The 25,759-nt window shown below is 42.8% G+C and overlaps 1 protein-coding gene across 1 annotated transcript in view; it reads right to left on the reverse strand.

Moving 5' to 3' along the window:
- Nucleotides 1-7,614: 7,614 nt before the first annotated feature.
- Nucleotides 7,615-25,759, reverse strand: part of ZNF536 (zinc finger protein 536) — a gene marked incomplete at its 3' end in the record, with an annotated part of 187,265 nt that continues 169,120 nt past the window's right edge. Inside the window, exon 4 of the mRNA XM_082489395.1 lies at nucleotides 7,615-7,850. Coding sequence (XP_082345521.1) covers nucleotides 7,615-7,850 — 236 coding nt within the window. The remainder of the gene's footprint in view (nucleotides 7,851-25,759) is intronic.

Genomic DNA, 25,759 nt, shown 5'->3' on the forward strand with positions numbered 1-25,759 from the left:
ACGGAAGGAGAGGGAAGGGGTAGGTGTTAAAGAACCAACATTTATAATACTACGGACAAGGTGTTTCTCCCATAAATCAATAGCGTTTGGAGGCTTTAGCTCTGTGGAACCATGGGGTGGATGAATGGTTTTGGAAAAAATGAAGGAGCCTTCCAGTTTTTCATAGCTAATTAAAAATGAACCTTTTCCTTAGTGCATAGGCAAGCGGGTGATGCCAGTACCACCGGTAAGGTCTGAGAGAAGACACGCCCGTGACAATTGGTGCAGAGATACGAATACATTGCTCCGCGGGGAAAGTACGCGTTGCTCTGGCAAAAGCCAGGCAAATATTGATGGATGGTAAGAAGCTTTGGAGATACCTACATTTTTGACAGCAGACTTCGTTAGAGAAAATCGCCAGTTGTCTTCCCCGGGAGCAGACCCACAGCGGATGCTGTTCCCCTTGCGCTGGGTGCCGGCTTCCGCCGGCAGCACGGGAAGGACTAGCACAAATCAGGAGCAGTAATTCTCTAGCGAAGACGGATGTACCACAGTCACAGACGTTGTGTGAGATTTTTAAAACAAGAGAGATTTTCTCTGTTGGGATTAATAGCTCTATTTTTCTTTATTACTCCTTGTGTTTCAGTCATTCATGCATCAACCTCTTTCAAACAGAAAACAATTGAGAAAACAATCCCCCAAGAATAAAATCTAAAAAATAATAAGGAAGCACAGTGGCACAGCCTAAAGAGAAATCACGTATTCTGTGTTGCAATATCTCACACAACTTAAGGAAACGTTTTCTCCGCAAATTCTCTCTTTCAAATAGAAGCGGGTTATTTTATTTTTTTTCTAGCTTCATTAATAATAGGCCTGATTCACCATCAAACTATTTCAACTTTACGCAGCTGGAATTTCAGGAGCTACAGTGATTCATCACATCCCATGGCTCAGATTTTCAACTGCTCAGTCCGTATTTATGCTCCTCCGTAACTAGCTGATGCTCAGAAATGCTGAATATCCATTACCGGCTTCTCTACGGTGTTGAAAATCAGACACATCAGGGCACTAACTATAGAGTTAAGGGGTAAAATCAGGTTCCCATTACAAGAAAAAACTGCAGGGTGTATAAGTTTGTGTATATACCTACACAGTTATCGCATATATATAAATATACGTACCAATTTCAGTCCTTAAAAATTTAAAATATTTCAGTTATCGCTAAGGATCCCACATTCAGCAGCTTTTTTTTTAAAGATCAAATTTACCTTCAACCTCATCTATTGAGATGTAACTTACCTACTACTAGTGTCTGCACATGAAACAAAGCTTGTGGTTTCTACGCCTATAGGGGTAATTGATGCGCAATAAATAGAAGAAACCCTTGTTTCCAGCCTTCTTCACATTTTGAGAACCTGTATATCAAGTAAGAATTAATGCCTGTGAGCACGGAGAGTAATGTTCATTGATTTCTTTGCGATATCAGCACGTGAAGGTTCTCAGATACATCTGCTGCACAACGCAGTGCCATAGAAACCCGGTATGATTTTAAATGATCAGAACTCTAAGAAAAGCATAAGTAATTAACCCCAAAGAGAGGGGTGTTTGCACCTATGAGAAAACCAAAAAGGCTTCTCAGTCTTTCAAATCCTGGGGGCAGATCCTCCCCGGGGGTGATACGGCGGACAGCGTTTGATGTACACCAGCGGTGGAGAGCCCCTCAGCTGGCGTGTGCTGCGAAGTTTGCCTTCTCCGCCTGCGCTCAGCATCCTTCCACATGGCTCGGTGGAGCAGTAATATAAATTCTGGTCATAAACAAAGAAGAAACCAGACTGACAGAGAATCTGATGAACAATTTGCATCTGTACACAATTTTTCCCTCTGTTTGCACCACTGAAATCCACGATCTTTTATCTTTAGACTTCGGTTTGCTTTTCCCGTCCTCTTGGTTGCTAGCAACGCTGTAAAGCCTTTAAAATATTAAGAAAATTACATCTGCTACATCTCGCTTTAAATATAGTGCTCAGTCTTTGTAAGTGTTGCTTCGTAGGCTAAATGAATCGCTTGCCCACCAGGTAAACTACATTTTGTTGCTTACCATGTCTGTCTTTGCACAACGTGTAGTACATGGGCATAAATAACAGTGTGTTATATAAATAATTACATGTATGAAAGGCTGTAAACCACCGAAGGTATATTTGTGCTTTTACTTACGAGAACATTTTAAAAATGATTGCTTTGTTCACCGCGCGGTTTTTATGTCTTGAATGGGGTGCGTGCAGAGAACGTTTTCCAAAGTTGTGGTGGGTTTTGGTTTTTTTTTTTTCCTTTCCTCCGGGTCACGCTAGCGTTATAGTTAGCAAATTGATAAGGTTCCACTGTTAAGCTTTATTACTTGTGACATGAGCCTATGACACTTTATAAAAAGAAGTAATCCAGAACAATCTCTAGGTAATTAACACCTAGATAAACAAACATAAATTTCTATATTGCATTTATTTGGACTACCACTCAAATATGCGTGAACCATGCTTTTTTAATTAAAAGATAAATCTATGTGACACTTAGCCTCAAACTTAATTATTCAGCATAGTATAATAAAAAATAGAGCCCATTAAATGTGTCTTGCTCTGTATTTCTGTATTAACAGCAAAACAGTTCACTCTGGGATCATTTAAATTTTCTTCTTCCTCTTTTCCTGCGATTTCCCTGTTCGCTGAGACTCTTTCGGTTAAAAAACCCCCACAGCAAAAAGCCCCCAAACAATACCCTGAGCAACACCAACAGGTGAGGAGCTGCAGAACTTCTCCCAGCCCCTCTAATGCTCAGCTGGGTGACATTTTTAATAGGACGTTACGCCACAGCTTTAGCTTCCCTCCTCCCCCTCCCCGGCCTTCCCCACGGAAACATACTTCCACTGTGGTGCATCATGCCAAGCAGCGGTATCCAGAAATAAAAAACCCCCAATACTTAGGAATAATTTCACTGGGATCACGCTTACAATACACAAGGTGAGACTTTTATAATATACTGTTACAATACAGATGTTAAACAGAGAGGGGAAATATTCAATTCCCAAATTACAAGAGACAGAGGGGTTATAGTCCTTATAAAAGTTTCAACAAGAAACATTCTCTTAGAGCTGAGAGCAGCCTTCTGATGTTAGGCGGGAAGACGTGTGTCACGACACCCGCCATCGCCATCGGGAAGACTGCCGGTCAGCTGCCGGCTAACAGAAATCTCCACAAACGGACTGAGGTGAGACAACCCCGTTTCTCTTTCGGACCTCCTTTCCCATGGACCGCCTTGGCAGGCGATGCCACGCTTTGCGCTACAAGGCCACTTGGTGGTTGTTTTTTAGCATTCCCTAGAAGATGTATGTACCGTCTAACGCCCGCTTCCCACCCGACATTTGGGACCATAAAGAAGACTGTTTGTAGGCATTTCCACGGAGGTGCAATGAGACGGTCATTGCTCCTCGATCGGGCTTTCACGTTTTCATTTATTGTGTATTGAAACCAGAAGGCACGAAAATCTTTGGGAGATTCCCCCCCCACCCCTCGCCCCCAAAAGTTGTTTTTCCCCGGCTCCGGGGCACAGCGATGACCTGAAGGATGAGGATCCTGTGGCCAGGCAGAGTTCAGCTCTAAGCCTGGAACTCATCCATCCTCAAGCAACGTTTTTACATGCTACAATTTGGTGCCTAAGAAGAGTGGTTCCCCCCAAGAGAGGGTGTGAAAGACCTAAACTTCGCAAAATATAAAAAATGTTCATTAACTTCTTGGATTTTGATTAAAGTTTGATGCGTTACAGATTTTGAGAGAGACCTTTGGCATTTGCCTGTGAATTTGGCGATTCACCCAGCCGCACACGCGCTCCTCCAATCCACGGGTCCCATCAACTCCTTGCTGCAGCTTTCAGCCACGGAATAACTGAATTTCCGCCACGCTACGCTTTAATTTGTAACCCTCCCAGGCAATTTTTGTACCTTTTTCTCCTAGAGAACTCAAACTACAGCATAACTTTATTATCGCGGGTACGACTGGCTTCATCTGTTGTTAAAATTTCCCTTTTCTAAATGTGTTTTCCTTCTCAGCTTTTTTTTTTTGTGCCAGGCCATGTTCTTCTCTCCTCCCCATACTTGCTGTAGTTTCTCAGATTTGGTGCATCTTTTTTTTTTTTTTTATGTTAATCGTCTTTGCTTTTCCTAAGAAGAGAAAAATCCTTTAATTTAGTTGCTTTCAAATGTGCAAATAAAAGCTTAAACAGGAAGAATAAAGATTCGTCCAGGAGAATGGGAGTGCTCTGGCACATGCGCATTCTTTGAAGTGTGGGCAGCTCTTTCTCAACATGCACCATAACAATAAACCTCACGATTTTCTAAAGCCAAATATATGATCTATACAAACAATTTTTTTTAATGTGAAAACATGACTTTATACATCATAGTGTATGGTACACACTTCAAACACTTTCAAATCAAAGCTTGATAGACCCCAAGACTTTTTCTATAGTACATAAGTAGTAGTATATAAAACAATTATTACTACATGCTAAAACAGATTTCCACAGTCTTTTAATTAAGCACAATATATATAATATATATATGTATATACTGTATATAGATTTGTTCAGATTAATAAGTGGACTGAGCACACACACCCAGCATAATACACTCCAGTAACTGCCTAACAACTGTGAATTTACTGACATTAATTTTTTTTTTTTTTTTAAATCTGACAAAGCTGCAGAAAATAATGTTTTAACTGTTCCTAATAAACATAAGCAAGTAGGAAAACTTTTTTTTTCAGAGGTAGAGGTTTTATTGCGTAAAACACTGGATAAAACTGTACTGCTTCAAAGACATTTTTATTCTAACAGCAGAAAGAAAACAGTCATTGCTGAAAAAACAACCTTTAATACTTCTATACCAGAATAAAGTTCTGTCAACTGATGTATTATAATAATAAATAATGACCAAGAATAAACTTTAAATACAAAGTTTTCTAATTGTTACAAGCATAGCAACAAAATCCTCTACTCTATTGATCTCAGATTTCCTCCAAGATAGAAATTTTTCTTTGTGTAGGAATGTAGACAGTATTATGACCAGTATCACAGACTACAGAAGTTACAGAGAAAAAACTTGACATGTTTAGATATGAGAAGCATGATGATATTCAGAAACTGACAATGCATCACTGCTGCTGTCACTTGTTTGTATTACAAGTTACAAATGTTCTGGAAAAAAGGGCTATGTCAGAGGGGAGGATAGGGACAGTAGCACCCGACCAAATGGAATCAACACACACATCACAAGGAGCGGGAGATGTTTCCAGTGTCACAAACAGAATTATTGCCTGTCGTATCTGAAAATGCTCAGAAGACACAAAAGAATACTGAAAGAGCTCAAAAAGTGCAAGAAATGGAATGTGGGGGGTGGTCTCGGGGGTTTTTTTCTCGCTTTTTTTTTTTTTTTTGCTAAGATACTGAAGGCGGCGCAAACACACAAAAGCAAGCGACTGACACAGTCACCAAACACAGTAGTGCAGTTAAAATCCTAAAGCTTACTACAGTCAGAAAGTTTCAATAACATTTCAATCCTTTATCTAGGATCATAGAAACAGTTGCATTAAGTTTATCAACTCGATTTAAGTAAGGCAGTGAGAACTATACTAGAAAAACAAGAAAAGCAGCTTGCTCTGTGCCAGATGGGTCCAAGTTACACAGTGACCTCATTTAAACTGAAACTTCAGTTGGATGACATCCTTTCCGACAGCATATGCAAACCGTATTCCTTATTAGCCTGAGATTTTTTTTTTTTTTCCAGTCTCAGGGTAGCGCTAAGAATTTTATTTACATTGATTGCAGTTTAGTATTTTTTGTAAACTGCTTTAGGCAGAGCTGAAGTTTTAAGGCCCTGGGGTTTTACTCTGTGCTCCCAGCCTGCAAAGAAATATTGACTTTTTTTTTTTTTTTTTACTTTTTTATTTACTTTTTTTTTTTAAAGTCTGGATGATTTTGTTTTAGAAGAAGTTAATACTTCTCTACCATCACGATAAACAGCACCAATTTTGCTTCTATCAAAGGAAGTACATTAGAAGGCTAAAATTTTATGCCATTCAGAGAATTTCAGAATAAACCTTTAGTTATATTTCTTAGGTTTTTTTAAGTATGTGGTTCATTATAGTCTCTCAAAAGCTTCCTACGTGGCAAAGACCTTACTAAATTTGGAGCATCCAATCAGTAAAAAAGCTAAAATCTGCAAAAATATAGAACGCATTTGTTTTACAAAACCAAAGAAATATCAGCTAAAACACTTTTCTTCATTAGAGACAAAGAGCAGGAAGTTTGGATTCATATTTTAGGTCAAGCCACTTTATAAGAGCTTGCTCCAGAAGAAACTTCTGCACTATGTCTGTAACACTTACGAAAACTAACACATGAAAATTAACCACGACTGGGGAATCCTTCATTCAAGTGTAAAAAAAAAAAAAAAAGGAATTTAAAGGAAGTTTGAAAAAAAAAAACCACGACGAGAAAAGAACAGAAGAAGAAAAAAAAACCAACAACCTTCTATGTAATAAAATTCTGTTTCTCACCAGCACCTTCTATAATAAGGCTGACTAGTTTCACTAAACAATATTTCTATATATTGTACTTCTACTTTTATAGCAACTTACTTCTTCATCAACAAGGAAAAAAAAAAAAAAGGAATAAAAGCATTTCCCTCAATACTGCAAGATGATTACAAAAAATGGAATTACATCTCAAATCTGCAATCACACATCGGGCTGCAGGTTTTTTCTAACCATTGATTCATTTGGCTGCGTATTAAAAAAAAAAAAAAGAAAAGAAAAGAAAAGGTAATATCACAATACGTTTCAGTATAGGTCAGTACAGACCCTAGCTTATGGGCCGTCTAAGGTTTCTCCTATACTGCAGTCGCAACACCACTTGAATTGATTTTCTCTGCAATGACAGCTCCAGTCAGACTGGCACCATGGCAGTCTACCAACACATCTCATTACTATGCTAGGCAAATGACAGCAGCTGGTGTCATATTATAAAGGTGTTTTCAACAATGAAAACACAGCCCCTCAATCTTCAAGGCAACGCTAAATCGTTTAGACGGTATCATTTTTCTGTTAAGAGCATTATTTTTGGACAAAGACCACTTTAAAGTTTGAAATTGCCCTGCTTTTTAAATAACTAACGGCCTCCCAACATTTTTAAATCACTTTATTATCCCACCTACATTGTTTGGAAGTACTTGTTGCCAGGTAACAGTTTAGCAGCCATTTTCAAGGGCTGGAAATTTATTTTGCGTGTGTAATATATATATTTAAACACACACACACACACGTATGGAATGTGGGTATTTTGTGTGCGTGTGTGTGTATGTAGATATATATTCAATGTGTGTATGACTGAATATCTCTGTGTGTGTGCAAATACATATATATGTGCGCGCACATATACATATATTTGAATGTTCTCAGCGTCCTGTACACTTCTGGGAATTCGCACGCCGTTCTTTCGGCTGGAAGGCGGTTCGCCGACCCTCACCCAAACGCACGTCTAAAGCCGGTGTAAAAGGCTCCCGCAGTCCGGAGACGGATCCGCCGAGCTGCATCACTCCTGGGCCTTGCTGCCCTCCTCCGTTAGCTCTGCCGAGCTCCCCGGTTTGACAGCTCCTGGTTCCTCCGAATTCCCAGAAGCTTCGGAGTCAACTCTGGAGCGCTTGAACCTGCGGTCGGGATACTGGCTGTTGTCAAAAGGCATGCGATGGACGCAGAGAACATGGGTCTTCAGATTTCCCTTCTGAGAGGCACTGTACGGGCAGTAGCGGCACTGGAAAGGCCTGTGACCTGTGTGACAGACGAGAGCCCGGTTAGTTTTGGATTTTATGGTGCCTGCAAACCTCCCCCCCGCCCTCCGTTGCACAGCCTGACAGAACCGACCGCGCCAGAGCCCCCCCCCTCCCCGGCACCCAGCAGAAGTCCCTCCTGGGGTACGGAGGACATCGCCGCGTGTCTGCAGCGAGGACATGAAATCCGTGCTATTCACATCGTGTCTGGTTAAAGGGTCAGCATTTTAAAAAATCTCTGCTTTGGGTTTCCTGGAGAAGCGCAGCTATTTCGTGTCCCTCCTCAGAGGCAGCTGTAAATCCGTCGGCCTGCAATCCAAACTAAACTCTTGTAAATACAGGGCGATCGTGTCCCAGACTGCCTTCTTTTACATTTGTTAATTATCTTTTTTATTGAAGTGCAACTCAAGGATGACAATGTGCAGACCCTTAGCCTAATAAACACACTTTGTCTTTGGGTGGGTTTCCGAGTAAGGAATCGCATGTTTTATTTTAATCACACAGATTACTTTTTAATGGAAAGAAATAACGGATTGAGATAACCAAGGCCTCAAACCTGCAAACATTTACTCCGGTGAGATTACTCCTGTGAGTAAAGATACGCAAGCACATAAGCGTTTGCTGGACCCGGGCCCGAGGTTATCACCAGCTTTAAAATAAAACGTCCAAGCTAGATTAGAAAAGGAATGTTAATGCACAAAATCTGATAGATGCACTTCTTGCGGGTGAAACGGCAACCGACTGCGAAACGAAGGCATGAATGAAAGATATGGCTTCTTAGGAAGGCTATCGATATACTCTCCCATATTTTTTAGATTATTGTGACTTTGAATCTCCGTGCTGTATCTGGTTTTGGAGGTTATGTTTCAGCAATCACATTTCAACCTATGCTGGGAAGTTGTTGATGTGTTTTACTGGAACTTTATGAGCTTTGTCTCTCAAATTAACTTAAACCAGGACCATCTGAGGTCAAATGCGCTTAGCTTGCTTTAATTTGCTCAAATAAATGAATAAATAAATGTGCCAGACCATCTACATAAAGCCAGGATAAGTGAAAAACAATACCCTATCTCCACATTTGAAGAGCACATTTTCCTTTGCTGTCCTGGTACTACCGAGGAGGCATAAAACAGACGCTGGCGCAGCACAGGAGGAGGGCTGTGCTTCCCGCCGTGTGGGAAGGGACCGGGACCATCTCACCTCGCTTTTAGGTGGGAATTTAACAGATAAGCAAATAGACTCTTGCTGTGCACTGGTCCCATGTTACCTGTACTGGAACGGGAACGCCACCGTAGTCCTCTCAGCAGAGACGGGAGCCTGGATAACTGCCGGGTTTAACCTCGCGCCGCTGCCGGCACACTCTAGCAGGGTAAATTCCTCTCAGCCGGCATTAGTGCTCTGGGTTGCTCAAATTAGTACTCTGGGTTGCCTTTTTTACCGTAACATCAAAACTGCCACTTGGAGGCTGAGTCCCCCAAAACGTACTGCTCGCTCCCCAGAGGAACGCAGTGTTAAGTCCAGTGCGCAGGTACCTGAGCCCTATGCCGCAGGACTACAGGCACGTTTCCTTTCTCAAGGATGGAAAGCTCCCCTCCACCCTTTACCTCTACAAGCTGAAGACTTCCAGAAGTGTGACCACCCCCCAAGACCTCCAACATACACGTTTACGCATAAATCCTGGGATGGAGTGTGGGTCGATCTTCTAGTTCTCTATGGGGATAAAGAAAGACATTTTCCTCAACTTTGTCAAGGAAAATGAAATTAAATCTGTAAGCTGCTAATCATTACAAAGTCAAATTTCAGTGGAAAATTTCATAGCAATAGCAATGGAAGAAACCTACATAGATAATGTTACAGAAATTGGTTTGGGCTTTTATAGAAGAATTTCAGCTGGAAGATATGAGTAAATAGTCAACAAAGAGACTGAAGGTGTCCCTAGTGCCTCTTAGAGTCAGCCCTAAAATCAATACAAACGCACAAATATGCTTGGAAAATTTTGAATATAATAGTTTTGAAAACTGGAAGCACTCTCAAAACTGGATACGAAGAAGGTCCAGAGAAAGTCTAATTTTCTTTGTTTCAGAAAATCTAGAAATATTTGAAAACTCAGAAAAAAACCCAACCAAACCCTAAGAAAACCATTACATCCCCCCATTGTTTGTCAGAGACAAAATCACTAGAATTCACAGCTGAGTTCTGGACTCTTTCTCCTTTTTCTCCCTCCTGCGTAATGCTCTGACCAGGCAGAGTTAAGGGGTCTATTGCCTGCCCTGCTTGGGGAGGTGCCAAAATGCCTTGGCCGAAGTGGGAGAAATGTTGGGTGAAGGGGAAGGAGACGTGCTCCATGAAGAAGTGAAGCGATTTTTCCCTTTCTCCAAAAGGCAAAGGTCTGCCGCTCTCACCTCCACCCAGGTGAGAGACTATCCACACCAGCAGCACCAGCTCCCTTCCAGCTTCCTTTGACCATCTGACGACCGTCTCCTTTGCTATGAACAGAAGATGTTCTGCTAAGCTGTGACAAAAGGTACAACTTGCCCCCCACCCTTACTTACTCTGCTTTTATTGATGCTATGGAAAAAGGAAAAAAGATATCCCGTGCATTTGGTCCTTCTTGTGTGCTGCAACGGCCGGCGACTGGATGTACCATGGGGGATGTGATGTCCCTGATAACTGCTCGCAGAGCAGCGTGCAGGGGAGCACAGAGAGCGCGATGGGACTGCAGGAGCGAGCAGGCACAACGAGCCCATCAGCCCCGCTCCAAACCCCTCAAGCATCACGTACGTAGTATGGAAATACACTGGACAGTTGTAGCTAGAATTGGTACCAGCAGCCAACAGCGTGAGATGTCACCATGCAGCTCGTAATGCTCAGCCCACGAGCAGCTATCATTAAATGGCCTTCCTAATCCATTCCTGCTAAGAAATTCTAAGCAAGGGATCCGCAAAGCATGGATGGAGCGAACAACCTCACCCGTGCCAGAATAAAAGCGAACTCTTTCTGCCCATCGCCAAACCAAGTTCAAACCCATGCAATTCCATACGGAGAACGTCATTTATTAATCCAATGTACTTTAATAAATCAGACAATATAAAGTGCACCTACAAGGATTCAGTTCTGCATTGCCCCCCCCCCGACTTACTTTTTCAGGCCATCAAAATTTCACATCACTGCCTTGTGAAAAGTAAGTACACAATAAGTTAATTTGTATTGTCACTATGCAGTACAACTGTGGTAAAGAGCACATTCATTTTTAATCCGGTATGAATAATATATAAATATGTATACAGACTGAGGGTCACAGGAAAGCAAGTGGTACATTGTTTACAGCAGAAGTAGTACAAAAACTAGAGATTATTCTCACTTGCAAAGATAACAATATCTGCAATTTGCTTGTAACTAAGGGGTGAAGGAAAATGCCCATTTCTCTTAGGTATCCTATCCATTAATTTTAGCTCAAAAACTTGTGGGCAGCAGGCTCTTAAAATAACCCTTCCCAGATAAGTTGGCAATAAATTTATAATGTTTTATCTAGCAGTGGTTGGTAGGTTCTTTCTTAGCAAGCTACAGTTCATATATATTTTACCCACTATATATCTTCCAATAAAATTATATGAAAGCCCTTCAAAAAAAAAAAAAAAAGAAATCTTCCCGATAGTTCAGGAGATAATGTGTAATGCATTGCATTTGTAGTAAGGAGAATTAGACTAAAGGTGGGCCAACAAGGGGGGCAAACTATGGTGCATCTTTCTCAGATCCAAAAGAGAGGACCGAGGACAATATACTGTTTGCAGCTGAAATACTGCTGTTGCGGAGCAACGTTCTGTGGAGTCTGTGACCCAGCAGGTGAAGACACTTGGCAATCCTCTAGGCTGAAGCTGAGGTTCTAAAGAAATGGAGCAGCAGAAAATAATAATAAGCAGAGCTAAAATGGCAACAATGGTAGCTGGAATTAAAGAACGTTTTCAGAAGGTGCGGACTTCCCCAGGAAGGGTGATTACCTCCGGCACCTGCTGAAGCCGCTCCTCAGAAAGTGATCTAAACCTTCCAGAACGAGAGGCAGCAACGCCAGCAGTGCTAAGATGACCGAGGCTCATCATCACCGCTAGTTTCGACTGTACCCTGGAGAGAACAAGGAGCGTGGATGGGAGGTAGTTTCTGCTCAGGGTGGAGAACTTTTCGGGGGGATCGATATTTAGAAAAATCCCTCAACGCTTGAAACTAGTCCACCTTTTTAAAAATATATATGCTGCTTTGTTAATTTAGGCTTTGAGGAGGGGGAAAAAAGAAAGTTTGTTTTCTTTTCTTTCAAGTTTGTGATCTGATATGCTGCTTCGTGACACACCGTGTCAGCCTGCATCAGTCACATCGCGTTAGGTTTCATAACATGGCATGACTGATGCAGCCCAACGTGGTGCATCAGCCGAACAGAGCCAGAAAACGCAGGTTTGGAGAAAGACAAGGATCTCGGAGACTGGGGTTTAGGACGAGATAAAGGCAAGTATTTTTAAAGCAGGGGTCCTGGATTCAAACACAGCCGTGGCCCGTGGGGTGTTAAGGATTCAAATATTTGCCAAACCTATCTCGCTTTGTCTTATCTTTAACACTCAAAATGTATTATTGGAACTCATAAAAAGTCAATGTCAACAAAGTGTCATGGGGTTACTTACTGTAATCCAAACACTGCTAATAGTTACTAATTTATTAACTTCGATATGGATCCATTATTTAAGATTAGCACAAAGCAATACACAAACAAGAGAGACAGAGAGAAAAAGAGTGCTGAATGCTAAAGTCTTTTTCATTAAAAAAAAATCATTTACATGGTCAAGCCGCATTAATTCTCCACTTCTAAAAATATTTGATCGGCATCCAAATTCTATAAAAATTTCCACAAAGAAACATCTTATTTTTTGTGGTATTACAGGCACATATGTAGGGCTTTGCACTAAAACGTAAAAATGGGCATTGGACGAGTCACATGAATAAGATCAGGAATTCATTCCAGATTGTTAAAAGTGTACTAATCACAGCAAAATCATGGCTTTCTCCCAAAGCAGCAAGAAAACGGTAATTTGAAAGAAAAATGCCAATAATACATCACACGCAAGCCGTCTGTTGTCCCCACTACACCACTTTTTATTATATTGCATATGTGTACATATATACACACAGATACACGCATACAGGCACACAGACACAGAATTTAATGCATAAATTTAGGGAAAAGGCGGAAGAGCAATAAAATGATGAACAGAAAACAAATGCTGTGCAATGTACTATAAATTATAATTAAGTCCCGAATAAAATGTGTTTCTTAGATATGACATTTGTTCCCTTAAAATGCAAAAATGGCCATGATTATCTGACAGAACGTGTTCCTTAGATGGCCAATGGCTACAGCACTTACTGCAATGCAATACGGCAAACTCATTTCAGATTTCTTTGCCTGGTTTAAGAATATCCTTTCGGTGAAAACAGAAAACAACAGCAATTACCTCTTTAAAACAAATAAATTACGCCCTCACTGAGAAATATTTGAAAAGCCTCAGAGGTTTGAATTTCTTGGAGGCAAATCTCTTTAGCCGAGACGTTGGACACTGAAGATCTGGACTTGACCTCCTGGGCTGCTGTAGCAATCCCAAACGGCCAGGACCACCTCCAGCCACAGCCAGGCGGGCTTGAGCTGCCGTGGCTCAGGGTGGACGGCCGCTGCCTCCTGCACCGAGATGCTCGGTCCCACAACGTTGCTGGTAGAACGGTCCGTGTAATCGCCCGCCTACTGCAGTGCAAAGCCAGCAAGCCCCATTCGAACCTCCAGTGAGCCTGAACCCCCCCGAGAAGAGCTGCTTTAAATCTTTTTTTTTTTCCTAAGCGAGCCTGTATTTGAGGTACAATCGCCTTTCGACAGATGAGGCGCGTGTTGCCTCAGAAGTAACAGCGGGCGATGATGGCCGTGTGCTTTCCATGTAAGAAAAAAAAGACTTTTTGAGCACCTCCGGTTCTCTGGCAGTGACCGCTGGGCTGAACTCACGGCTTCCTCAGAGCGCAGCCCCAGGGTCCCAGGCGGCTTGGTGAACACTGCCACTTTCAAGTAACGCTATTATAGCACAATATCAAGCATTTGCAAAGGGAGAACTATTTTCATTTAAATCTTGGCTAGTGCGATTTCCTTTTTTTTTAACGTATAAATTTTCATAAATACATTTACTATCCACAGCAAACATCCCAAGTACTGTATGCCCTACCCAGGAGAGCAGAATGGCTCTAAAGCAGCCATTCTGATCTGGAGCATAACGGTATGGGTGGGAAAATGCTGAATAAATATATTTGTCCAATAGACAATAATGGCTCTGATTGAGCCGTTCCACTTTATTGGTCTCAAAATATGCATTTTATGAAACTCCCCAAATACCAGACAGATTAAAGTACATCCAATCAGGTTCACATATGTAATAAAAGTTTTTATAAAACAATCTAAAAGTATATGTTTATTTACACACAGGTCCAGGACCAACCAAGATGGTCTTCTGGGAAAATTACAATATTCTGTGAAGTTTATATGTTTATTGGATTACAAAAAAGGAAATTAAATTTTAAAAACTCTCTATTTCATGTTGACCAGGAAAAGCCATAAAACCAAAAAGCCTTGTCTGAGGCTTTTTTTGATGATTTACTGTAGAAGCATATACACAAAAGCATAATTATCTGCATTTTAGGAAGGCCTGGGAACACTTTCATCTACCAAAGCTAAGGCTTTGGGTTGTGCATTTCCCATGGGACACCTAAAATTACGGCAGCCCCCTGACCACCCTCCGTTTCCTTCATTACCAGGCTCAATCCTGCAAAAATTCCTAAGAGCAAGCGGAGGAATTGTTCACGATAAGAGGCACCAGAGCAGTTACCCAAATCCCCCCCCCCTCCCTCGCTAACACAGAGCAGACGCTTCCAGGGGCAGCTCGGGTCTGAACCTCTGCAGTGCCATCTCAAGAAGCCTTTCTCTCCCCCTGGGTTCTATGAAAGATCTTAGCGAGGGGAGGGTAAGTCTGGGGTAAAGACCCATCCCAAAGCCACCGCGCAGCACCGCAGCCCTGGTGTTTTGCCGAGATGGACCCTCGGTCCCCAGGCGCCCTGCAGTAGCAGGGTGGCAAATGACTGAACGTTCACTGGCTGCAGAAGAGCTGGACAATGGAAATACCTAATCTGTTACTAATTTATTTCCAGGATTTTTACTTTAAAAAAAAAATAATCTTCATTCATCAGATCGAATTAAACCCTCGGATACCTACACGGCTTGCCTGAAATGTCATCAAAGATGGAGTCTGTTCTTGATTATACTATAATATACAGTGCTTGGTGTTTCTCAATAGCTATTTTGACTTGCTGATGAGCACACTAAAGGGTTTAAAGATGGCAGGGAAAACCAGAAGCTGATGCTACACTTTGTCTTTAACACATATTATTAAAAGATTAAGTTAGTTTCACACATTCCCCCTAAAATAAAAACTGCACTTAAAGTAACTGTTCAGTTCCTGTCTCAAAAAGGTTACAACGACTAATTATCACACACTAAATTTTCCTTTAAAAGGAAAAGAAGAAAAAACAACACTAACAACAAATGAGCCCAAATGAAGCCAAAGGTAAATCAGTGCACCACAGGGCTGACAACCACCTGGACGCTCACGATAAAGAGACACAAGTAGAAAATTCTATCACTTTCCTTCATACATATGTTTCTAACTTATTAAACTAATCTATCGCAAAATTATGGAAAACCATTAATTTAACACCCGTTACCTTTGTTATATAGTTCATAGAAACTGTAATTATTTGGAGGTAGACCGAGGAACTTGTTACCCCACTGCAATACACTAAATGCAAGCAAATTACAAGATGGCTAGCGAAGTCACTGACGGTATAATGGAGATTTGCAATTCCTCGGAAAACAAACATTTCGCATTTCTTGAAGAGCTGATAAAGTAGCAGCTCCAGACACTTAGCACAGAATTTGTGTCTTTTTCAGAAGAGTAAGCTTTTCACACAGGGACTTTTGATTTAAGGAAATGCATCTTTTCTTGAAAAAGAGGAAAAGCACCAGCAGAATAGCTGAAAAGGTCCTTCTAAACAAGTATTAAACATTATGTGAAACTTGGAAAACAAAACCTCTCCTGAAAACCCGCTGAAGGCTTTGCTTTCTAAGGACGTGTGTGTTTCAGACCGCTGCCGGTGGGTGCGGCCGCCCGGCGCGGTGCAGCACCCAGTGCACGACGGCACACCAGTTTGGGTTTTGACATGACAACGTGAGTTACGAGCCCAGTGCCTCAGCGGGCTCCAAACGAGGTTAGTGGGAACGCTGTCATTGATTGAGCTTGAAATGCCAGACTATCATTGTCCCATGCTTTGGGAAATTTAATTACATTTAATTTTTCATATTTATTTACTTTGGTTTATACACATAAGTAGAGGACAGAGTTCTTATCAAGGGCACTGGGTACCTGTTGTAAACAGTAGGCCAGCCCTGACTAAATTTATAATGGCAACGGTTACGACAACTTACAAATCCCCCAATCATAACCCCCTTCCTAATTCCTAACTCACAACGGCTGGGCCAAAACCACAAGCGTTACTCTCCAGCCACGCGCCCCGCTCCGGTACCAATTCTCGTTCTCCCCCAGCCCAGAGGCACAGCGGGCGCATCCCTGCATCTCTGCAGCCCGCGTTCCCCCGCGCCAGGGGGCAGAGGTGCCCGAGCCCGGGCAGCAAGTGGGTTATGGCCCTCCGACAGCCTTCTCTGCCGTCGGCGCTTTGGGGATCCAAGTAGGCTGCAGCTAAGGAAATGTATTTTGAAGGTAGGTGGCAGGCTTTTCTTTAATATTAAGTAACCCTGAGCTCTTCCGATTATCAAAATTACACGTTCAGAGTCCCACCTTTGCCTTTACTTACATGTTTTGATTAATTGTTATGTCTATTCACTCTTTTACTTCTTTTAATCACATCAATAACATTACATTCATATTCTAAGCCCCTTGAGCGAAATATCTCAGTTTTCCTACTAGGTCGTTCACAAGTTTTCTGTCTAATGTTCTGTCATATTTTTTAATTGTCTCAGTAAATATTTATTATTTCAGGGAGCATTTAGGACTTCCGGAACGAAGCTCGATTTGACTTTAATGTGCCTATGATTTCCCAGAATAAATGCTGTACTGGTGGCAGCGGGATTTTAGTAAAAAAGAGATCGTGCAACTCAGAGGTGCTAATAGGAAAGGCCTTGTCAGTGGCGCTGTTTCGCGACCAAGTATCCTTTATTCTGCCTAGCAATTCATAAATACAATAGCATTTCCTCTTTCACTCTGGGCGACTGTCTTGAGCTTATTTATTTAGAAAATCCCCTACTCGGCTTTCTAAATTTTTCCTGCCCACATTTCAATGCGTCACGTCCTCCGCCGGCGTCGAGCAGGCCGGCCGCGCCGCCTGGGCCGTGCGGGCCCGTCCCCCTCTACGCAGCCAGGTAAGGGTCCGGGGCCTCCCCGCCAGCCCCATGGCCCACCAGGCACCTGCCCGGGAAGAGGTGGAATTAGGCACGTGCTATAGCGTTTGCTGAAGCGGGAGTAACTCTTTCCTGCCTCTATGATGTCACTTAGGCTAAGCATGTTCTCCTTCTATTTTAGTTGTTTCTTTGTTATGTAACTTGGGCAATTCAGGTGGTATTTTATCACATTATAACTTGTCACATACCTCGTGATTCTCTGTCTACAGCGGCAAGCGAGTAAAGAGACCGAGGAAAACCAAAACGCTTTAAGTAAATAAATATCCAGCTCACTACTAGCTGGTATGTCAAATTATCCGCGAGTAGCTCACAACCCCACTGATCATTCCGCTAAAACATTACTGTTATCTGTTTATGGGATTTTGCAAGTGTAGTTCACAGAACAACTCATTATCGGCAATGGTGCAGCTTTATGTGCCACCACCGCACTGAATTCCCACGAGCGGGGACTCGCAGCAGCCCACCTCTCACCGGTACGTATGGCTAACGTCTCGGGGAGAAAAAAAACCAAACCGATTTTTTTTTTTATCGTATCCCATTCGACACATCAGGAGCTCAAACTGTAAAAATTAAAAGGCTGCAAAGAACAAACTGAGCGTTAGCTTTGCAGGACCTCTCCCTCTGGAAAGTACAGTTGATGCTGTCGCAGAAAAAGTGTCTTTTTTATTAAGTCACAAAGGCAATGCTTTCTCCCCTTCTCCTTTTCTTTTCTATAAAAGGCTCTCTAAAATGAAAGGTGTCAGACTTTGCTTTTTCTTCTTGGCATGATCCAGAATGTATGGCTGAGGAATGACAGATGTCTGCAACCAGCTGCAATGAAGCATGCTAAAGTTTCAGTCTAATCCACTTATTTCACTGCAGTCACGTAAACCAAAACAAATGGGCAGTGCCTTACATTATAAAAACACAGCAGCATTACTTTGTTGCATAATGTAGCTGATACGCCATCTTTTTATCATTTTTCCTACTGCAGAAAGAATTCACCTCTTTATTAAAAACAGCCCCTGAAAGTTCTCCCGTGCTGCTCGCCTCTATTTTTTTCTTTTAGTGTCACAGCAGTCTTGCTCTGCCCCGCGCATTACTCAATACGCCGCTATTATAAAAACCAGCGCAATATTTTCCTAGGGAAGACTGCTTTCGTTTTTAAAAGCGCCCCCTGGCTCAAAAGCCGGGGGGCCCGACTCCGTCCTCGCGCCCTTGTCACGAGCCCGCGGTTTGAGCAGACCTGCGCTGCTGCGAACGAGGTCCGGATCGCACCCGCCGTCAAAGCGGTCCAACGTTTCGGCCGTACAAGAAGTGCACCGAGCACTTACCCTTATCGGGCAAGAAACTCTCCCCCCCCCCCGTTTCCGCTCTTTACCGATCAGACTGGCAACGCCGGCGGAGACGCAACTAATGACCTTAATCTCCCCGACTCACTTCATTGAAAACACCCCCCGTCGCAATGAGGAGGAAGAGCCTTTGCGGGCACGCTTGCCGAAGCTGCTGGAAGCCCCCCCCCCCCGCCCCCCGTTTCGTTATGCCAGAGGGAGTATAAGCTAAGTGAACATGGCATCGCTTCCTGGGAAGGGAGACCCTGCCTCGCTCCACCATGTAGTGCAGCAACCTTTTGAACCCTCCCTCCTTTAATCCTTGTAAGGAAAGGGAAAGGATGCGGAGTCATGTGGCTGCCTCCCCGCCAGCAGTTTCAACAGCTGGGAAGCACGCTTTCAGCGCGATTCATAAAAAAAAGACGCGTTGGATTTCGCCTATGGCAGAATGGCGTACGATTTCTGGCCCTTCAGGCTAAAACAATAAATGCAAAGAGGAAAATTTGAGATTTCCCCCCTTAAACTTCCCACAACAACCTCAGCGAAACCACATGACTTGTCTTGTACAATCTCCCTGGTGTTTTCAGTGCTACTTTGGCAGGAAATCAGAATTACTGTTATATAAATTCCATCTGATGCCAGAGCTACCATCTGTGAGTAAAACTGCTTCACCTACGTCTGCCGGCAAAGCCACTCTCCCAGAGACAAGGGAGAAGGGGGAAAAAAATTTGATTAATTTGCAGAATGCTTGTGATTTGCTCATATATTATTATAACTGCTCATCAGCACATGACAAATTCCCAGCACTCCGCACAGGAACCCGTTCAGTTTCAGCAGTTTTTTGCGTCGGCACCTGACAGACTGCAGAGCCACTAATGACTTTCAGATGCTTACAAACAGTAATTCTATCTTCCGAATAAAAAGAAAAATCCGTAGGAAGAAAAGAGTAGAGTTAGTCTATTCCATTTCCTTCCTGTATATCAACATGATTTAACTCTTCGGGGCAGCCGCGCTTGCAGGATCACAACACGGCTGCTCCTCGCCTGTAAAAGACAAAGGCTGCCAATCTCGGGGGGAAAGGTGGAAGCGAAAGCCGGTCTCCGAAGGCTTTCACCGCACCGGCTCCACAGAGAGCCAGACACAAAGCAGGTAGCCTCGGAAAAGGCACACCTACCCTGCAGCGCTGAAATAAAACGCAGGCTCGCCCCGCCGCTCCCGAATTCCATCTCTATTTTCCTATTTTAATACTTCTGATAACCTTTTGCATTTTCAGGGAACACATCTGCTTCCTAACTGCAGCCGAAATGTTTTTTTTCCCCCCCTTTAAAACTATGATTATGCTTTCCGAAGCACTGTCTGTGTGCTTGATTGCCTGTTTTAGATTAGAGATTTTAGCAAGGAAACAAAGACTTCAGAGTGCACATCAGTCCTGCATATGAGAAACCACAGAAGGAATAAGCAATAAAATGTGATGCACCATCTGTCCACAAACAATAACCTGGATGTTCTGAAGGCTTACAAATTATTTAGCACACAACCTCACCGAATTATAGGACCCTTAAATAGAGCAATAGACTGGGAATGAGAACCTCTTTGATGTCCTTTTGTATTTTTTTTTTTTTTCCCCCCCCAACTCAGCCCTCGATTGATTGCTAACAGTTGAGGTATTTCTCAACGACTATTGGAGCAAGTTGATTTTTATTAAGTAGCTCTCCGGAAAATATTTTGCCACAGATTTGAACAGTGGGGGTATGCGCTGCCTCTCCGGCCCTCGCCTGCTGCAAACAGATTGTTAATCAAAAGACAGTCTAAAAGAATAGTCAGTTGGGAAATTCAGTCCTAAGGGCAAAACGCTGCCCTCGGTGCTCGTGCGCAACTCCCGCTGGCTTCCACGGGAGCTCGCGGGAACGCTCAGCGAGGAATTTGACTTTATTAAGTACTAGGAGGTTTCTGACTGGACTCTTGTGGAACGAATCTCTAACAAAGTATCAGATGGGTTTTTTATATTTTTTTTTTCCCCCAAATTGTATCCTGCTCCAATTAAAAATAAAATGGCATTTTTCTTAGCTGTCACGCTGAAGCACAGTGCTCTTGCATGCAAACGCATTAGCAACTGAGCACACTTCGGGTACAGTAAACTGGAGTATGTCAAAGCTACTGGATCCCGAGACAAACCCGGCATTCCCCAGCAGCGTGCACGTATATCAAAATCAAGACGTTCAGAGACCTGCATTTGGGATAGAGGATTTTGGCTCGCCATATTTAACTGTGAGATCCTGTGAAACAACCAAATAAACAAACACAAAAATGATTTTTTTAACATGCAGCAAACTGAAGAATTTCTAGAGCTACTGTTTCATTCAACCTCATCTCCACACTATCGGTTCCTGAGTTTTTAGTGAATACTAGCATCCGTTTTTTCCAGGTGAAGCATAGCTCTAAACTCATACTCCAAAATACATCAGCGTCCCTAAAAGCTACCCACTTAATTTTAAAAAGGAAGAGCTTTGTTACCATTTATTCACAACTTGCCCTAAATATTTCTTTTGTTTTGGTTTCCATAGATTTTTTTTTTTTGTGCAGGTTTTCTTAACACAACATTTCCCACGCCAGCTCTCCACGAACAAAGATCCAGACCAGCCTACCCAAGGTCTTCCTGGTGCGCCCTTTACTCTTTTGTCTAGATGGCAGATCAAAATTCAAGTTAAAAAAGAATTTAGAAGACAGAGGTATTTTTTTTTTTATCATATTCTCTTTGACAAACAGGGGCCAAGAGGGAGGTAACTATATAATTAACTTTAGATGTGCCTAATGTAACTCCATTATCATTGATGAGTCTTATGGAGAGACACTGAGAGGGAAATGTGCCTTCTAGAGTTTCATTGTGGAGCCAGCATTATTAAAGAATATTTCAGTATTTAGGCCCTGATTCAGCAAATTGCTGAAGGTTACGCGTACTATAAAGCCTGTAAGTCATCCCACAGACTCGTGTGGGAGCGCGCACGTGCCGACCCAGTACACGAGTGGAAGTGGTCTCCGAGCTGGGGCCTCGTAACCTAACGCTTACTCACAAAGATTCGTAAAAGAGACATGAAAGTTCGCCTGGGGCTAAAAGCTGGCACATTACATCGGTTCATTTCGAATCCACGCTCTTTTTGTATTTATTTTTGCATTTATTTTTATGCGGTGCTTGCTCCCGGTGTGAGAGGGTCAGAGGGCCCCAAGGATGGGGAGTGCGCGAGGGGCCACCAGCCCATCGCCTGCAGAGGCTGGAGCCCCCTTGGCCAGCGAGGGGCCGCCGGCTGTTAATTGGGAGGCCGGTAATTTTAGCGTCACTACTGGTGCCCCGGAGCTGGCTGGTTGCGGTACGTGTTGTATGCAGACCAGTAACCGACAGCCAGAGCTGAGGGGTGGGTGGCTCCAGCTCTTACCCGTGTCCCTAAACCCAGGCATTGCCACCCAGCAAAGGGCACATGATTAACATGCAGCAAATCCGTTCGATGTTAAACAAAACCCAAATCCCCATCCAATAACTTCAGTGGCAGTCAGTACAGAGAGGACTGGGTCCTACCGAGGATATTATTTTGAATAAAATTGTACAAGTCCAAGGTGTCGACACTTCCATGGGCAGCGGGACACAAAGCGTCCATTTAGGCTGTTTGGGTATTTTATTTTTTTTTTGATGATTTAGAGTAAAAGTGATCCGCACCTGCCTCTGAAGAACTTAAGCCGACCCCAGCACGGCAGGCAGCGCAGAGGCGATGGTTGCTGCCACCAGCACCCCGAAGCCTTGCTGCGAGCCCTGCTGCCCATGGGAGAGCCACGCAATCTCGCCTAAGCTTCATTGACTTCCATCGTCTTCCAGCGAGGAGGGTTATTTATATGAAATCAATGGCAGGCTCTGGGCTTTCAAGCAAGCTGATACCCACTTGGGTGTCTCTGTGTATAAACCAAAATCATTTCGCAACAAAACTAATGTATACAATGGTTAGAAGGGGCCAAAATATTTGCCTTCTGGAGAAGCCATGCAATTCCTCTGACTTCCCCGAATAATCTGACCCAGGTAACTTTCCTCTATCCGCCGTTATGTTAAGCAGAACAGAGAGGTCTATAAATGTACTTAAAGAGACAACTAAAAAAAATTAATCTGTGGTTTAACTTAAAGGTCAACTCAATACATATTGAGAAGTCAACTGAAATTCTGCCATTAAATATAATCACTCCTCCTAGGGTGGTAAATACCGTGTGGAAATACCCATCAGGAGCCAAATTCTGATCTCAGACGCACAGAGGACTGGAGCTGCACGCAGATGGAGGAGAGCGGGGCTGACCTCGCAGCCCTCCCAGTATCCCGACCCAGGCCACTGGAAAAGCTCCTTTAAATTCCATAAGATGTGATTAATAAAATGAGATATGAAAAAGAATTTAAAAAAAAAAAATATCTGGGTTTCTTTTTGGACTTTTCCCAGCTTTGCCTGCTTTCAAGCATTTCCCGTAACTCTACAGGCTAGAGAGTTACTTTCTTATAAAAGACAGGGGAGAGATTTTTCTATAATCACGTGGCTACCAGGGCGAGAGCCTTTCGGAAAGAGGAAACTGCCCCAGCCGTCCCATTAAAATCGGGAAACGCAAGGGCAGCCGTAGGCCCCTGAACCCCCGCTCCCGCTCCTCGGCGGCGTGGCAGGCGTCCATCCCCAGCCGTTATTCTACACACAAGCGTTCACAACCCCAAACCAGTTTTCCTATTCTTCAACAGCAAGAAGTAAATTGAATAAAGCTTGACCAGCATTTTATACATGTATAAACTTATTCTTTAAATTTTAATATAGGGAAGGTACGTTCTAGGCAGTGTCTTCTGAAATAATGTTGAAGATTTGAGTGCCGGGCCGGGGGGGAAGGCACAAAGGTCAGGTTTAAATCCTGAAGGTACCATAAAAAATTTAGATAAAAGTGTTTGCGTATATTTTTGTATAGCATGCGTCCTGACAGCGTCACCATCAGCATGGGCTCGAGAATTCATAATCCACTGTGCTATTTTTTAAAATAGTTTGATTTGTTTATTAACTGTGCTTTCCTATTTCCGTGAGATATAGACATCGACAGTGAATAGACCTTTTCTAATTGAACTGATAGCTTGAAAGTGAACATGTCCTTGAATTTACACTGAAAGATAGACAGTGATTATTTATAATAAGGGATTTAGTCAACTGCCTTTCCATTTGTACAGCAAGGACTTTATCAACAGACCATGTTTAGGTAAATAGTGCCAAATAAGATAAATTCTGTATTAAAGGACGAATGTCTCGCAGTGTCAGATGTACAAGGAAGAGACGTTTGGTTGATGATATGTCCTGTAAGTATAAAAGAGAGTATTAAGATAACACTTCATGCTAGCATTAATACATCAAAGTTCCGGACTGACCTGTTTCATCCAAAGTGAAAGCGAGGATGCTCTTAATTCCTATCTCAGATTAATTTAATTCAGAAGGCATTCAGCCTTATGTCCTGTTTCGCAGCTTTATAAGAATTGCTGGATTTGCACAACAGCACGGCTGTATGTACGTTAATAAATGGTCTGTATTTGTCTAGCCAGAGTTGAAGCCTTTCTTTAAAAACACACACACACCCCCACCCCCCAAACTCTGGCTCTGTGAGCTTGCTTTGCCCGCAATATTCGAGCTTAGCTATCTCCTTGCTGAAGGGCCTATTTGTCTGCTTTAAGTGAAATCACTCAATTCTCAAAAGTCAGTGGAGGACTTTGGAAGGGGGAGGGCTGGGAGAGGCCACTCCAAATAAGTTCCATTAATCAAAAGACACAGTCTAATGTAACTAATATTTTACAATTAGAGAAGACAAGATGGAACTAAAAGCCATCTATCTCTCTTACACCACATGATCATCGATTCATAATCAGAAGACTGAGAGTCGCACAAAGATGCATTTACAGGGGCTGGGGGAGGGGGCTTGGTCGGAGCCGGAGATAATGAACACGATGAGAAGGAGCGGCGCTGAAGGCTGGGGAAAGATGACAGAGTGGTTCAATGGTGACGGATGACACGAAGATGAGTACTGATACCTGACAGGCAGCGAATGATGACTGCAGTCCTTTCCCACCATTATGATCCTCAATTATCTTGGTAAGGACTAAGAGGGGAAAAAAAAAAAAAAGCCGAGGTGGCTCAGCCCATCCGTTTATTTATAAGCTGGGATAATGCTAGAGTGTGCCAGGCTGCTGGGAAAGGCCACCTTTTCACAATTTGATCAGCACTTTATAGGAGCTGTAGTTTTCATTGTCAGCGCTCATGGGCACACGGGGAAATGGGTAAAATACAGTACTTGTCCATCTGTTTTGTAATAAAATTCCTAAATCTTCAAAGGGAGTTATTTTTTTTCTTTCACTGCCACCTTCAGGAAAAAAAACCAAAACCCTGGGCTAACCGAAAAAAAATCAAAGAGGGAAGAGAAAACTTGCTTTGTATTTGCACGTAGAATTAGCAGGCTGCAGCCTCCGCTCCCCAAATTACAGGCACAGATTTATCCAAATGTATATGACGCGGCAGGGAGGGAGCGAGCCAGCGTGAGCGAGAGCCGGAGCTGCGAGGAGTGCGGGAGCAAAGTGAAGGGGAACTTTTAAAGATTCCTCATTGATTTAGGGAATTATTAATAAAAAGGGAAGAAAGTTCGCTCCAGACTGCTTTGTAGTTGCAGAAGATGCCACAGGCTAGCATTTCTGTACCAAAGAATATGCCGTTCTGCTACATTATTTATTTTTAAAGACACAGATCTCCTAGCTATGTTGGAGCCATTGCTTTTGAGAAAAAGAAAAACAAATTAAGATTAATGTTCTACACAGCTCCCGATAGCAGTAAATATTTGATCAGAACAATTCACGTTTAAATGTTGACATACTAAAAATCATATTTTGGAAGAAATATTGCTTCTTCGCGCTTTAACCATAACTTTCCTTTCTCGTCCCCTTCCCCTCTTGTCCTCTTGGAGAAACAATGTCACGCTATGTAGTGCCACATTTCCTACCCATGGGGAAAAAAAAAAAAA

This window comes from Vanellus vanellus (assembly GCF_965231255.1).
Source record: "Vanellus vanellus genome assembly, chromosome: 12".
Taxonomy (NCBI): Eukaryota; Metazoa; Chordata; class Aves; order Charadriiformes; family Charadriidae; genus Vanellus; species Vanellus vanellus.